General features: G+C 40.7%; 1 protein-coding gene across 1 annotated transcript; it reads right to left on the bottom strand.

Moving 5' to 3' along the window:
• Nucleotides 1-6,347: 6,347 nt before the first annotated feature.
• Nucleotides 6,348-14,653, bottom strand: calm1a (calmodulin 1a). The gene is made up of 6 exons (XM_040136824.1): nt 14,474-14,653; nt 8,851-8,881; nt 8,541-8,684; nt 8,322-8,428; nt 7,890-8,025; nt 6,348-7,570 (listed from the first exon to the last, which is right to left on the bottom strand). Exons 1-6 carry the CDS (start codon nt 14,474-14,476, stop codon nt 7,542-7,544), a joined length of 450 nt encoding a protein of 149 aa, XP_039992758.1. The 5' UTR covers nt 14,477-14,653; the 3' UTR covers nt 6,348-7,541.
• Nucleotides 14,654-14,892: the final 239 nt, after the last annotated feature.

Here is a 14,892-nt window from a genome sequence, read left to right as displayed (position 1 = left end):
GGAAAACTGGAGCTCCTGTGTAACAATTTATGATGGGGAGAAATCTATCACACGTATTTTGTCATAAATCAGATTTTTCTGTTGTCTGTGTGTAAATGCAACCACAGTGATTGTGTTGTCTTTGTGCCCTGTCACAGTCATGTTAAATACAACCAGATGAATATAGTTTTTTTTTTTTTCTTCTCATTTGGTTTTTGATTATAAATACAAAGAGTTATTGTTGTATATTTGATTGTTCCAAGTGTAATATTATTGTTGTTATTTTAGAAAGTAAATTATAATTCTATTTTCTGGAGAGTGATGTTACTGAGATGCTTTCGGAGGAATTAAAGGATGAACTGATTCAGTTTGCTGATGTGAGTTCTGTCAGTGAGTCCTTAGTGCTGTCAATGAATGACTGAAATTAGGATGATAATGATGACTAAGATAATAAAAGTGGTTAAAAACAACCATGGATTATTTGTCTTTTTTATTATTTGACATATTTAATAATGAAAGATGAAAACATCTGTGGTCTCTCCATCGTGGTTTCTGCTCATAATTAAAGCTCTGGTTAGAAAAAAAAAATTTACTTTCAGGCTTAGTATTTTTGGTAAGCCTGTGTGTGTCTGTCTGTCTGTCTCGGTGTGTGTGTCTGTGTGTGTCTGTGTGTGGTACTCCCTCTGGCTGTGACCTCGGGGTTAGCAGTGTGTGTTACTCTCTCAGCTGTGTGTCTGTCAGTAGATCGGTGTGTCCTCTTTGTGTGTCTATTATCAGAGGATTACAGCGCTGACAGGCTTTATTCTAGAGTGTCAGGAAGCTTCAGCTGAGTCTCTCACACACACACACACACACTCACTCACACACACACACACACACACAGTTTCATTTGCTTTTAACACACTGAAGGTAGCCCTAGCAAATTGGATAAAAATGGATTATGGGCAGGTAAACAGTTTTGTAAATATTTCCTTTATAAGCCAAATATTACTGATAATCTCATTCAAACACACACACACACACACACACACACATATGTACATATGTTCTCTGTTCTCTCTCATATGGAGAGAACAGTTACTGTACGGCTGACACAGGACAGCCAGATCTTTGAAAATCTACTGGAGCATAGACAGACGTAATCAACAGCTCACTGAATAATCAATCAATCAGTAAAGTGCATTTACACACGCAAGAGATCAGATTTTAATAGCAAATGATCAAGGAATGGCTGTCTTTTTATGGAGTTTTAAATTGAAGCACATATAATCTCATGTGTACAGCCTTTATATGTTTCTTGGTTTAAACATATTTTCTTGACACTCTACAAACATTTTACAAATTTTCCTAATATGTACAGTATCGTTCAGTTTCCCCATGGGAATCATTGAAATCGAAGGAATAGACATACAGTTTTTTAACTTTCATGCCGAAAGTAAGACGAGAAGATCAATGTCCCTTACGTCACTGTGCAATAGATATGAAGCTAGAGCCTGAAGCCGTTAGCTTAGCTTAGCATTAAGACTGGAAACGGGTAAACGGCTAACCTGGCTCTGTCCAAAGGTAACAACATCCGTCCACCAGCATCTCCACAGCTCACTAATTAACACGTTACTGGTTAATAGTGACGTGTTAATAGTTGTTTAAAGAGAAACCTGTAGAAACAGCAACTTGCAGATTCTGGGACTGTGTTGCATGTCATGCTCCCCTCTCTCACCCCATTTTTCCTGTCTGCCTCCTCACTGTTGGCTGTTTGTGTGGTATAGGAACAAAATGGGGGAGGGGAGAAAAAAAAAAAAAACCAAAAACATGCTAATACTTGAGCTTTAGAGATGCTGGGGGACGGACTTGTATTCTCCACGCAGAGCCAGCTGATCAGAGCTACGCTAAACCAACCAGCCGCTAGTGTTAGCGTCATACTAGGCCAACAGACACGAGGGGTGGTATCGGTCTTGTCATCGAATTCAGCAAGAGGGCAAATAAAGCTACTTCTCAAAGTGTCTAACTATTGCTGTAAAATAAATGCCATTTCCATCGTAATAAACGTTCTCCTTTTCATGCTTGCGATCTGTTTGGAAACGCTGACTTGTTAGCATGAGCAGCTGTAGCTGCAGTAGCCGAACACTTAAGAGTGCCACCTGCATGAAAGGCCTGGAAAACTGGAGCTCCTGTGTAACAATTTATGATTGGGAGAAATCTATCACACGTATTTTGTCATAAATCAGATTTTTCTGTTGTCTGTGTGTAAATGCAACCACAGTGATTGTGTTGTCTTTGTGCCCTGTCACAGTCATGTTAAATACAACCAGATGAATATAGTTTTTTTTTTTTTTTCTTCTCATTTGGTTTTTGATTATAAATACAAAGAGTTATTGTTGTATATTTGATTGTTCCAAGTGTAATATTATTGTTGTTATTTTAGAAAGTAAATTATAATTCTATTTTCTGGAGAGTGATGTTACTGAGATGCTTTCGGAGGAATTAAAGGATGAACTGATTCAGTTTGCTGATGTGAGTTCTGTCAGTGAGTCCTTAGTGCTGTCAATGAATGACTGAAATTAGGATGATAATGATGACTAAGATAATAAAAGTGGTTAAAAACAACCATGGATTATTTGTCTTTTTTATTATTTGACATATTTAATAATGAAAGATGAAAACATCTGTGGTCTCTCCATCGTGGTTTCTGCTCATAATTAAAGCTCTGGTTAGAAAAAAAAAAATTTACTTTCAGGCTTAGTATTTTTGGTAAGCCTGTGTGTGTCTGTCTGTCTGTCTCGGTGTGTGTGTCTGTGTGTGTCTGTGTGTGGTACTCCCTCTGGCTGTGACCTCGGGGTTAGCAGTGTGTGTTACTCTCTCAGCTGTGTGTCTGTCAGTAGATCGGTGTGTCCTCTTTGTGTGTCTATTATCAGAGGATTACAGCGCTGACAGGCTTTATTCTAGAGTGTCAGGAAGCTTCAGCTGAGTCTCTCACACACACACACACACACACACACACACACACACACACACACACACACTACAGCCCCCCCACTACAGAGTTCCCTGCTGGGCTCTCAGGTATCATTAACAGTCTATCCATGAAGTCATTAATGTATCTATATAGTTGCTTTAGTTGTTCTTTGTCTCTTCTACTTTTTGAGCCTTGTTGGATTTTACTTGGTGGTAAAGAAGTTTTGACGTCATCTTGAGACTTTGCATCTTTGCACTCAGAAAATGAATTCTCATCCAAAACGACAGCACAACACATTCAATGTAAAAGAAACGGCGGTAAGAATTCATTTGGTGATGTGTTACTCAAAAGATATGACAACAGTGGTTGAGTGGAAGTTTATTAGACGTCTACATTCCATACGGGCGTTGTTTTAACTGCAATCAAATTAGCATATGTGACTTTTGAAATACATTCATTCCATAACCCTGATTCTGGGTCAGAGCTATTAAATGACTATTATTAGATGAAGCGTCCCACCTAACGTACACACGTAATCAACCTCCGCTTTTCAGCCACATTTTTCCCATTGATTAATTAAGTGACGCCCTGATTATTAAGGACTAGGAGTTAAAATTCCTGAAATTTCTTCGCTACCATCGACTTGAGTGAGGTTGTTCTTGGAGCCGAGCACCAGATGATGTTGCTCCTACTACGACACACCCTCAGTCGTGTCCCTCCACGTCACTGGGTCTTACAGCCATTTCTCACAAGACACCCTCGGCCGAGGGCAGGCCCGCCGCAGGCCCGCCAGACCTGGGTGTGTGTCCGATGGTTAGCCTCTGTTAAACTCAACAGCGGCCCTTAAAATAATATGTAATGCTGATTAATCTTATTGTTGTTAGATTAAATATGTGAGTAATCATGTCATCCCCATTCCCGAATGTTGTATTGTGCTTTCAATTAATTAGTGCAGGCAGATTCCTCCCATTACAGACACATTTATTCATAAAGTCATTCATTTACTTATTTCGTAGCAGTGCTTGTGTTATGCCTCTTTGATTTGTGAGTCCTTTTGGAATTCTCTTGGTGGTAAAGACATTTTGGTGTAACCCTGGAAATTGGCTTTACATTCAGAAAATACTGTACACCCCCCCCCAAAGAATAACAGTACAACACATTCATGTCAGAGAAGTAAGAATTTATTTGGTGACGGGGAGCTCAAAGACATGAAAAACCAAGCTATATTCAGAGTCCGTCTAGATATCTAGATTTCATATAGCACTACAACTACCGAATGACTGTTATTAGATGACATGTCCTACCTTAAGTACACATCCAACCAACTTCAGACAAGAAATACACATGGGGCCTGCACTGGTCTTTTGATTACATATTGAAAGTACAACCAATATATTATAGAGCATAATAGTATACTTTCCCCTGTGGCACATGTAATTAAACGTCAGAGAGAAATATTTTTACATTTTACTCCATTATAGTTTATCTGACAGCTGATTAAACATTTTAAAATCAGGATTAACTCAGGTATAAAGTTTGTACTGTATTTCGTTTCAACCTATAGAGGAGCATAGTTGATGATTTACGGAAAACCTTAAACTCCAAAACATCAGCTGAGTAGAGGAAAACCGAGGTGGAGATACATCATTTCTGCGCTTTTTTACGCCAGATTCAAGTATTTCCACCAGAGTCCAGCCTCTGAAATATGTCATGAGCGGAACAGTGACATTTTCCTATTGTAAAGATTGCTGACTGCATGTGTATGTTGCTTACTTACACGACAACAACATTCACAAAAATATTGACTTGTGGTTTTTTTTTCCTCACATCTCCATTAACTGCAATGGCTTGAAAATATGGCTTTTTTCTTATGAAGCTTGTTTGAACGAATGGATATGCAGTTATGGAAGAAGGAAGAAAAATGGAGAAGAATGAAAAATAATGACTGCTAATAATGGTGAATATCTGCCCCATGTAATGCTACGTGCAACGGTCTCTCTCTGGGCACACACCCTTGCTCCCCACACCATTCTTCTGGCTGTCAAGTGAAAAACTCAAATATTTATGAGGGTGAACGCCGGAGCCAGGAGTAGGGGGATTGTGTCTCTGTATGTCTGTCTGTGTATGAGTGTGTTTGTGTGGGTGAGAGCCAATATAAGCAGCATGCTGATTTTGCACATTTGTGGGCCTCATAGGACGAGCTAAATGTATGAGAGACATATTTTAAGTGAATTCCAGGAATTGGAAACCCTGTTAATAAGGTTGGAGTGATAGCTCCCTAATAGCAAGCAGAGAGCCGCAAGATATATTAATACACTTCAGACAGTTACATAACTCCAGCTACTCTGTGTGTGTGTGTGTGACACATGGATAAATCTACCACCACCTACACTCCACCTTCCCCGTCTTTCCTCTCTCTACCTGTCTGCTTTTCATCAATGCCACAATCACAATCGGCAAATCTTATGCAGTACGTTCCTGAAGGTCATATTATTTCAAGTACCAGTAGTACCGATCTACAGTTACACTGCTCATTGACGTAATTCGCCACTAAATACGATTTGAGTTAAGCCTTTAGTATCTTTGTTAAAACTCCAACTTCCAAGGGGTACAGCTGTTTAAAAAAAAAAAAAAAAAAAAAGCCAGAATACCAGCTTTTGAGTCAGAGGAAAGAGGGAGGTATTTTGGGAGGAGAGATTTTATGGATTTTAAGGTGCACTGTAAATCTGTCTTCATTTTCTTCTGATCCTCTGCTCTCATCCTCTCCCTCAAGTCCTAAGTTTCTATTATTGTCTTTCAACCTCTTCATCTCTTCCCCCACTTGTCTCCTCTCTTGCTCTCTCCTCAAACTCCCACGGTTTTCTGCTCCCTCCTTCACTTCCACCCATCCCATGCCTAGCTCTGTTGCCTAGCAACACATCCTCATCTGCAGACAGACGTTCTTGAAGATCTGGAGAATTCCTTCTGACACCCCTACACACACACACACACACACACACACACACACACACACACACACACACACACACACACACACACACACACACACACTAATTGTACCATTATCAAAAACATGTTGGTGTCTATAATTGTCGTGAGTGTTTAGGACACGGACATGTTAATCAACTTGTGAGCATACACCTTTGAAATGAAAACTTTTACTTGTTTATCTGTTCTGTTTGAAGTGCGTTTTTGTTCAGAGCTGTATCAACATGGCAAGATAATTCGGGTATCCATGGTGACGTTAATATAGATGGTGCGAGTTTGTTCAGCCTCTTGCAATAAGTAGCACGGATGAGTAATTTTAAAAAAGGCAATTCCCCCATAGAATCAGCCCTCACTGAGAGAAGACACAAGTGGGCTCATTTGTAAGAAATACACACACATAACAGACATAAAGACCCAATACAAGATGCTAGTTCATGGTATTTTATTGGAAAAACAAAATGTAAAGACTAGCATGTACAAGTTGGAATGCAGATCAACTGAACTGAACAGAACAGTTGGACTGGGCCGGGCCTCGCCGCACCCTCTCTCTCTCTCTCTCTGTCACACGCCCACACACAAACACACACACACACACACACACAAAATAGAAATGCTGCAAAGCACCGACCCTGTCCCCACTAAACTGAAATCAACCCCCTGGTAGAATGACATGCATGCAACGTTTGAGGCAATATACTGTACCTGAGCATGCTTCATTGAGGAATAACCACAGATTTTATTTCACTACAGCTTCTTTTCCATTGTTTGTAAATCTCCACCTCTGCAAAAAATACTCATGATATTGTAATTGCCCCAAAAATCGCTCTTGTATATCATCACTTTTAAAGCCCACCCAGCCCCTCCAAAAGTCTAGGACACACCCAAGGGGCTCAAATCTATGCCCCACCCAGGCTTCACCCTCCAAAAAAGGTAAACACACAAAAGGATAAAGCGAGTATCCTGACATGCCAAAAACACAGAATCTAAAATGGTTTCTTATTTATTCCATTTTAATATTTTTCTTAAAAATATCTCTGTTGTCACCGACTTCAATAAGGTAAGCAAACTGCAAAGGTTCCGCTGGTTCACTCACTCCCATCCATCTGTCACCTAACCCCTCCCTCTTCCTCTCAGTGGGTCCCAGGACAATCTGAGGCCCAACAACAGCCTTCTGCCATTGGGCTCTCAACAGTAACCCATCTAAAGCTGCATGCATGAAGAAGAGAGAAAAAAAAGAAAAAAAAGGAAACAGGAAGTCGTAGAAGAAAGGTGATTGGCCAGCTCAAATAATTATCATGACATCAGGCAGATGGAACCAGGAAGCAGAGGAGCAGGGGCCAAACCAGCCGGCTGCAGAGAGGCTGCTTGGCTAACGAGTTGAGTTCTGATTAGGCAGCTCAGCACTGGGGGGGCGGGGAATACAAGCCAGTACATGCAGATTCATTTAGATTTTTTCTTTTTGACTGTTACCTTTTTTGATCTCATTTATATGGACAGATTTTCAGTTTTCCAACATTCAGTTTAAGTTGTCTATACAGAACAGTATGAATAAATGTAGATTTTTGCAATAAGAGGTAAGTGAAACATTTGACTGATTCTTTGTCTTTAATGTGAGCGCAGTTCATTTGGCGGTCATCATCTGAACAAATTCTGTGGAAGGGGAAAAAAAACAAAAACCTATCAGGAACAGTGTTTGACTTGTGAACTGTAACACAATAAAAAAGTGATTAATAAGACTAAAACGTCCCAGCCAATCAGACACACCCTCAGACACAAAATGACTACAGAGCTTCTGTCTATCATCAGTGTTTGTCATCTTACATAATTAGGCTTTGTTCCATACAAAAGGAATTAATCATAATGGTACTGGTGGAGGACAGGACAAGTGTACGCATAGCTATGCGTTTCTTTATGCATGCAAACTGTATTTGTGTTGTTAACATTTTTTTAATGTTAATTTTCTCTGTACCTTCATAATTGACCTGTCCGTCTCCATCAATGTCGGCTTCTCTGATCATCTCGTCTACTTCCTCGTCTGTCAGCTTCTCTCCCAGGTTGGTCATCACATGACGAAGCTCTGCTGCACTAATGTAACCATTGCCATCCTGCCCATGAGACAGAAAAGTGGTCAGTTAAATACACATACAGCATTACAGTCAGACACACAAATTCTACAACAGACAGTCATTTATCAAAAACCAGTTGAGCCAAACAGCCAAGTAGTCCTCTATTTAAGTGTCAGCTAAAGATCTGGGAACACTCTAAATTCAGATTAGGGAGTTTTGTGCAATAGTGCTAAACTGCTAATAAGAGAAACACAGTACATTTAAGAATCAACTGCCCTTATCTCCTCGCCTCCACAAAACAAACAAAACACAAAGACACACACACCCAGGCCTACCTTATCAAAGACCCTGAATGCCTCCCTGATCTCCTCCTCACTGTCAGTGTCCTTCATCTTCCTTGCCATCATTGTCAGGAACTCAGGGAAGTCAATGGTCCCGTTGCCTAGGAAAGAGAAGGGCAAATGCAAGTTATACATTAAAACCATCAATATTGATATACCATGACAAGTTTAAAAAAATAAATCCTTCCCCATGTCGAGGGGGAACTAGCATACCATCAGCGTCCACCTCATTGATCATGTCCTGGAGTTCAGCCTCAGTTGGGTTTTGACCCAGTGACCTCATGACGGTGCCCAGCTCCTTAGTGGTGATGGTCCCATCTCCGTCCTTATCAAACAGGGAGAAGGCCTCCTTGAACTCTGGACAGACAAGGAGAGGAGGGGGGGGAAAAAAAGGAATGCAGAGGTTGGAATAGAGGATGAAAGAAAAAATACTAGCAACAGCATATTTAACAATATGAGCAGGTGTAGAAAATGTATTAAATGCTACAAATGGTAAAATTGTGTTTTTATATTGTCACCTTACCTGCAATCTGCTCTTCTGTTAGTTGGTCAGCCTAAAAAACAAAAACAGAAAGGGGGGGGGGGGTTAATGTTGGGTTAGGATTCAAACAGTGACAGGTTTTAAAATCAACCCTTGTCCTAGACCAAGATAATATTTCTCATTTACTCCCAAGATGTTAAAAACCCTATTTCCTTGCCAACAGCCAATCAGCAACAGCATCATCACATTTGAGCAACAATTAGAAGTCAGATAGGAGCAAGTGATCATACAATAAATCGAGGCAGGCTGCAAGAAGACTCCATTAAAACAAGCAGTTGATAGATGTAATGAGCATCTGAACCAAGAAGCACCTGAGATGAGAACCTGGTATGAAGTATATTTTAAGCTGAACACAGAGCGATACAACAATCAGGTCCCATTTATTTTTAAACTTTGGGACCCGACTGCCCTAGCACAATTATAACATCTGGTCAAAGCAAACTATTTTCCACTATGAACGACAACCACATACTATTCCAAAATCAACCAGTACACCAACAAGTGATGCCAAAATGTCTAGTGAGCCCATTCATTCTTTGTGCAAATCTGTGTACAACCTTTATATCATCAAAGTGGATATCTGTGAGGTCTGCCACAAGCTTCACTGCTTTCGGCTCTGGTTTTTTCGCGTCTCCACCTCTGCCTCCACCTCCTCTTCCTCCTCCTTCCAGCCTTAACCCACTACCTCCTCTGCGCTGCTTCAGATCTACACCTCTTCCTCCTGCACCTCCCCCAGTTACTCCTGTTTTGACACTGAGGCCGTCCAGCGCCCCTCGCACCATCACCAAGCCTTCAGCCAGGCACTCTGCCCGCTTGCTGTTCTGGATACCCTGTTTTTTAACCTCAGCCAGCTCGGCCTTGGTTCTCTGCAGGCTGTTCCTCAGGTCCTGCATCTCTCTGACCAGGCTGTCCATGCGGCTGGATGACGTGTCCATCAGCATCTGTAGAAAGGCTCTGTAGTTTCTCTCCTGCTGCTGGATGAGCTCCTTGTAGTAGTGCTGTTGTTCATCCAAGAGGTCATAGACAGTGGACAGGCTCACCAGCTCATCCTCTGCCGGGTACAGAGCAACTTTCTTCGGCATCATGATTAAGGAAGGATGGCAAGAAGGGCAAGAATGATGTCTTAGTAGGGGAGGAATAGCTGGATGAAAAAAATAATAGCCAGACATCTATCACTCGGTCCTGGTTGTTAAAACAGATGGAGGGAGACCAAGTTGAAAAATAGATTTTGCCATCTCTCTGAATAGTTACATAACTGTAGGGATGCATAAAAAACTTTTGATTCTTTTGAACATTTGATCCTTGATTTGAGTAAAGAAAATAGATTTTTTTTTACTCCCGGAAAGGTAGATTATTGGACAACTGCATTAATGGTGTTCAGATGAGTGGATAACTGCGGGACTTGTCTTTGAGTCCTTCCAGAGTGAAGAGATAGCTGGACAGATGTCAGACTTTTTCACAATCCCTTTGGAGTGGCAAAGGTAAGCAGATTGGCACTGACTTGGCGTTGCCTCCCTCTTCAGCGTAGCTAGATGAAGAGCTGATGGAATAGTTGGTCCTTCTGTTGATGTTTGCCTGGTTATGTGTCCATCCATCTGTCTCTCTCCTAATAAATCAATCTGCCTACCTGTCCATCCTTTCTGTCCTTGAGTTATACAGCATTGAGTGGACGTGGCCAGATGCTGTCCTTCCCTGGCTGCATCTCACTCCAACTGGTTTAGACTTTGGAGAGCCCCACTCCCTGTGCCTCCATGTCAGAGTTTTTTTTTCATGTGTGTAAGCCTAGGCATGACAGTCAAAGGCTTAGCTGTCTATCCATCTTTCCAACAGATTTGCAGAAAAGATGGAGACACGGATGAAGTGTCCACCTCCTGCAGCAGTTCAACACATGAAGATCCTTCACCAGCTTAACAGAGAAAAAGAATGTGTGTGTGCGCGTGTAGTGGCCAGGAGGCCAGGCCAGAGGAGGTCATCCAAATGTGTCAGGAAAATTGATTTAAGGTGTGTGAGAGTAACAGTGTCCAGACCGGGGGAGTTCACAGGGGTTTTGTGTGTCTCTATATGCATGTGTTAATCTGTGGCCTGTCATCTCACTGCTACAGTTGCAGCTCCTAGGGAGGATCAGTTGGCTAGTCATCTGACCTCCTTGACAGCATCACGGGTCACACCAAACAGCCCCCTATGGCAGGGCCCCTATCCACACATTTACAACGGTTTCTATAAGTGACTCATTAATTTTCTGTAAAGACCCAAGCCTCAAGTTAGGTTTGTTTGAGGCAAATGATAGTAAAAAAATTACCTTTCATACAAAAATTAGTCCATACTGTAACCAACATAAGTACATATAATGATGTGCAAGAATGCATTCTAACTAGATGTTCAAAGGATAAAGTGTGTCCTCTACAAGATACTGCTGCCAACAATATTTTTATATTCAACGAATCCCATCCCTTTTCTTCCGCATCTCTTAATTTCTTACCTTTCGACAAGTATTTTATGCAGTCAGTGTAACCTCTGATAGCATAACAAAAAAACATATTTAGCTCAATATTTGAGAATTATTAGTTGTAATATTACAATCTTTTTCAGAATGTAATATGATATAACATTAAATGATAAAGAAATTGGAAGGCTTTTATAGATCAAAGCATGAAGGTATTGATACTAATTAATACTCTAAATATTGACATCTGATCCTAACTAAATTCTGTATTTGTCTGACCTTAAGGACAGAGAGAAAGAGAGGGAGGAAAGGTGTGAATAATGGACAAAGCTGAAATGTTACAACTACAAGGTATTATTGCTGTCAAGCAATAATAATTAGACTTTCAGAATTTGGCTAATGATAATGACAGCGATGTTGCATTTGTGTCATCACACATGCATCATCACTGTATGTGTGTGCCGGCTCTAGTAATGGTTAACAAGCTGCTAACCCCTCTAATATCCAGGCCAAATTCCTCTCAAGGTGCTGCAATGCCTGGCAATTCAGACCACATTCCTGTTAGATAGTGTAAGTAAAATGTAGGCCCTATGATTTACTTTAAAAGCACCCATGTACAGTATTAACGAATATAGGGGAAAATGGAACTCAAGAGTTTTATTAAAATGTATTGATTCTACCGCTACTAAAAAAATAAATATATATATATAGACTAATCACTGATTACAAACAACAGTTTTAAATGGTCATTTTTCAAAGAAAATGTTGTTATAACTTGTTATACTTTTCTGGGGCAACAATAAAGAGAATACTGCTCGAAAGACAAGTTTTTGTTAGTTCTAAATGGCAAAGCTTTATTTCAGAGTCGGAGAAAATGTTCCTTGAAAAAACAACTTTGAACTATTTTAGATCTTTATAATGACTAAACTATAAAATAGATGGTAATGCAGGGCTCTTTCTACAGACTACATATTTCCTTTATCACACTTTGCCAACCTTCTAGCTATAGCAAACACAAAACAACCATGTACCTACTTTAACTAATCCAACAGGTAGTTATAGAAATTAACACTACAGAAGTCTGATGGGTCAGAATACCCATTTTTGAAATCATTTCAAAAATCTGAATATGGACATTCAAATGAAAATTCACAAGTTCAATACAGTTCATCCTACCAGTCATTATGAAAACTTGTCAGACTAATTAATGAAAGAATCAGATGTAATTAAATACAAATAATACCAGCTGCTATTAAGAAAATCCCTGTATCCACTGATTCTCTTCAATACACATGGTGTCAAACTTTGATAAAATAAGGTATGACTCTAATGACTCAGTTTTAAAAGGTAATCTAACTGACGTTGGCTAAGGTAACCCATATTATTAGCCAGAAAAAATGATATCTTTATAAAAGTAATGTCTGTCATGTTACAAATGCCCACGACCATAAAACTCAAACAGGCTGCTACTCGAGCCAGTCTACAGGTGTTAAGACATTAAAAATAAATCAATGAAACTCATTCTTGTCAGTCCACTGGTTTTCAACCCAAGCCTTCTGGAAACAGGGATCTGCTGGTATAATATTATCACCAAATATTTTACACCTGGGATGCTTATAATAACAGTTTCCTGTAGGTAATGAGCTGCTGGGACAGAAAACCAGAGGCGCCCTAGAGCACAATCCACTTTGTTAGTCAAGGAATGCATGTAAGAAGGATGTGTCAAGGAATACTACCACATACTGATAATTTCAGGTTTAACCAAAATCCACTTAACTTGTGATCCAAAACAACATCTATAAAAATTGACATGTTGCTGCAGGATATTTAAAAAAAAGTTTTTTGGCTGATTAAGTTTACTGAGGAGAGGGCTTTGCCTGCATGATGAAAGAGCCAGGAGCCTATGATATGCTCAGTGGATTGAATCTGTCAAACATGGTTTGTGTTGATTTAAGATTTTCATGTAGCCTGAAGAAAAGGTCCACTATACCATAGAATCATTTTTGCCCCACACGACAACAGAATACTCCATGTGTGTAAATGTAAGCAACCCCTTCCACAAGCTGTAAACTACAGAGCATAACTGGCGATTGATTCTACCACAACTAATCCAGAGACACTGAATAAGAAACCTACATTGTGCATTTATGGACAAACAAACCAGATTTCCTATTTGTGGAAACAAGTTTCGCACCTGAAATGGGAAGGAAACATTTATGCTGTATAACTGTTTGAGATGGTAGGAATAAAAAATAATTTTCTTCTTGCTTACAATGTGCAGATAGATAGGACAGACCAGACTTAAAAATTTATTCTAACATCAACAATTGGTACTCAATAAATGTGACCTGAAAAAGGTCAATTGTCATCAGCATGTTCAAATAACAGGTTTAACAGTAGCTGGTTACATTTTGTACTTCTATAGCTGGTATCAATAATTGTTATGGTGACAGCTTTGAAAAAATGTGACCCTGTATAGATACTATTGGAAGGGCGACAATATGTGAAAGCTCTAGACGCAGAAACTGGTGTCCAGAAGTACAGCTCTCTCTGTACCCCCACCAATACCTCACCCATGTCTTTTTTGCGGTTGAATGTCTAATGTGAATCTCACTTGTCAGAAATGTGGGTGCAACACCTGCATCAAAAATTCTGCGTCGGGATTCAACACCACCAACTGCGTCTCCAGGAGCACTCCAGAAAGAAACTACGTTAGTACTCTTGAAGCGAAAATGCTTAGTTGCCTGATGTTAGAGCTGACGGATACCGGAAAGTCAGTCATCGGGGATGTAACATTAGCTTAGATGCTAAAACTGACAGCCAACCGAACCGCCAACACTATCGCCAATATGTGGCCGCCTGCAATAAGTAGCACACGTCCGCTAGTGTCAGGTACCTTTACACTTTCAGCAACGGTGACGTGCCAAAGCTTCTCGCTCGCAGCAAATAGCCGCAATGTCTCGCCGCTAGTGTTAGTAGCTAGTTAGCTAGCTAACTCCAAGATACAAACGAGTCCAGTCTCCTCGCGCTCTCTGCAATGGAGGCTTCAGTTTATTACAACAAAACGACTATCTGGAAGAGACTTAAGAACCCCTGGCTGGTATTCAGTCAATTTGCAATTCCAAGCACATAATCACAAACCATGGTTGAATCAACACTTACCATGTCTGTTTGAGTCAGAAACGTTTGTCTGCTAACGCTACAGGAGAGTGGAAATGGACGGTTGCCACTGAACAAGGCAGGCTGGAGGCGGGCAGGCAAGACGAACCACCGCTGTCCGGCCGAGTGTATTCCTCCGCACTGTGGAGAAATTCGCTCCGTCAGTGAGACGTCCTCGCGCTTTCTCCGGCTCTATACGCGTGCATACGCGCGCGCACACATTGCATGCGGAACCCGCTGCGGCGCGCGTACCCGTCCCCGGACATGTCGTGTTTCAGGCAGAGAAGTTACTCTGAACTTGCTCGGTTTTCTGAGTCGGAACGGTAGTCGTTATTTAGAAAGAGAGCACTTTTGACCTAAAGAGACTGACATGCTGTGCATGGCCACATTCATCTGTACGGGGGCCATTGACCCCCCCAGTC

This window comes from Xiphias gladius, chromosome 10, assembly GCF_016859285.1.
Source record: "Xiphias gladius isolate SHS-SW01 ecotype Sanya breed wild chromosome 10, ASM1685928v1, whole genome shotgun sequence".
NCBI classification, from domain to species: Eukaryota; Metazoa; Chordata; class Actinopteri; order Istiophoriformes; family Xiphiidae; genus Xiphias; species Xiphias gladius.
This window is presented reverse-complemented; position numbering and strand designations above follow the sequence as displayed.

Excerpts from the sequence above, each read along its gene's own strand:
- calm1a (XM_040136824.1), bottom strand. Across the intron at positions 8,429-8,540 it reads CAATGAGGTGGACGCTGATG|GCAACGGGACCATTGACTTC; the intron begins GTATGCTAGTTC and ends TCTCTTTCCTAG. Across the intron at positions 8,026-8,321 it reads CATTCAGGGTCTTTGATAAG|GATGGCAATGGTTACATTAG; the intron begins GTAGGCCTGGGT and ends TCTCATGGGCAG.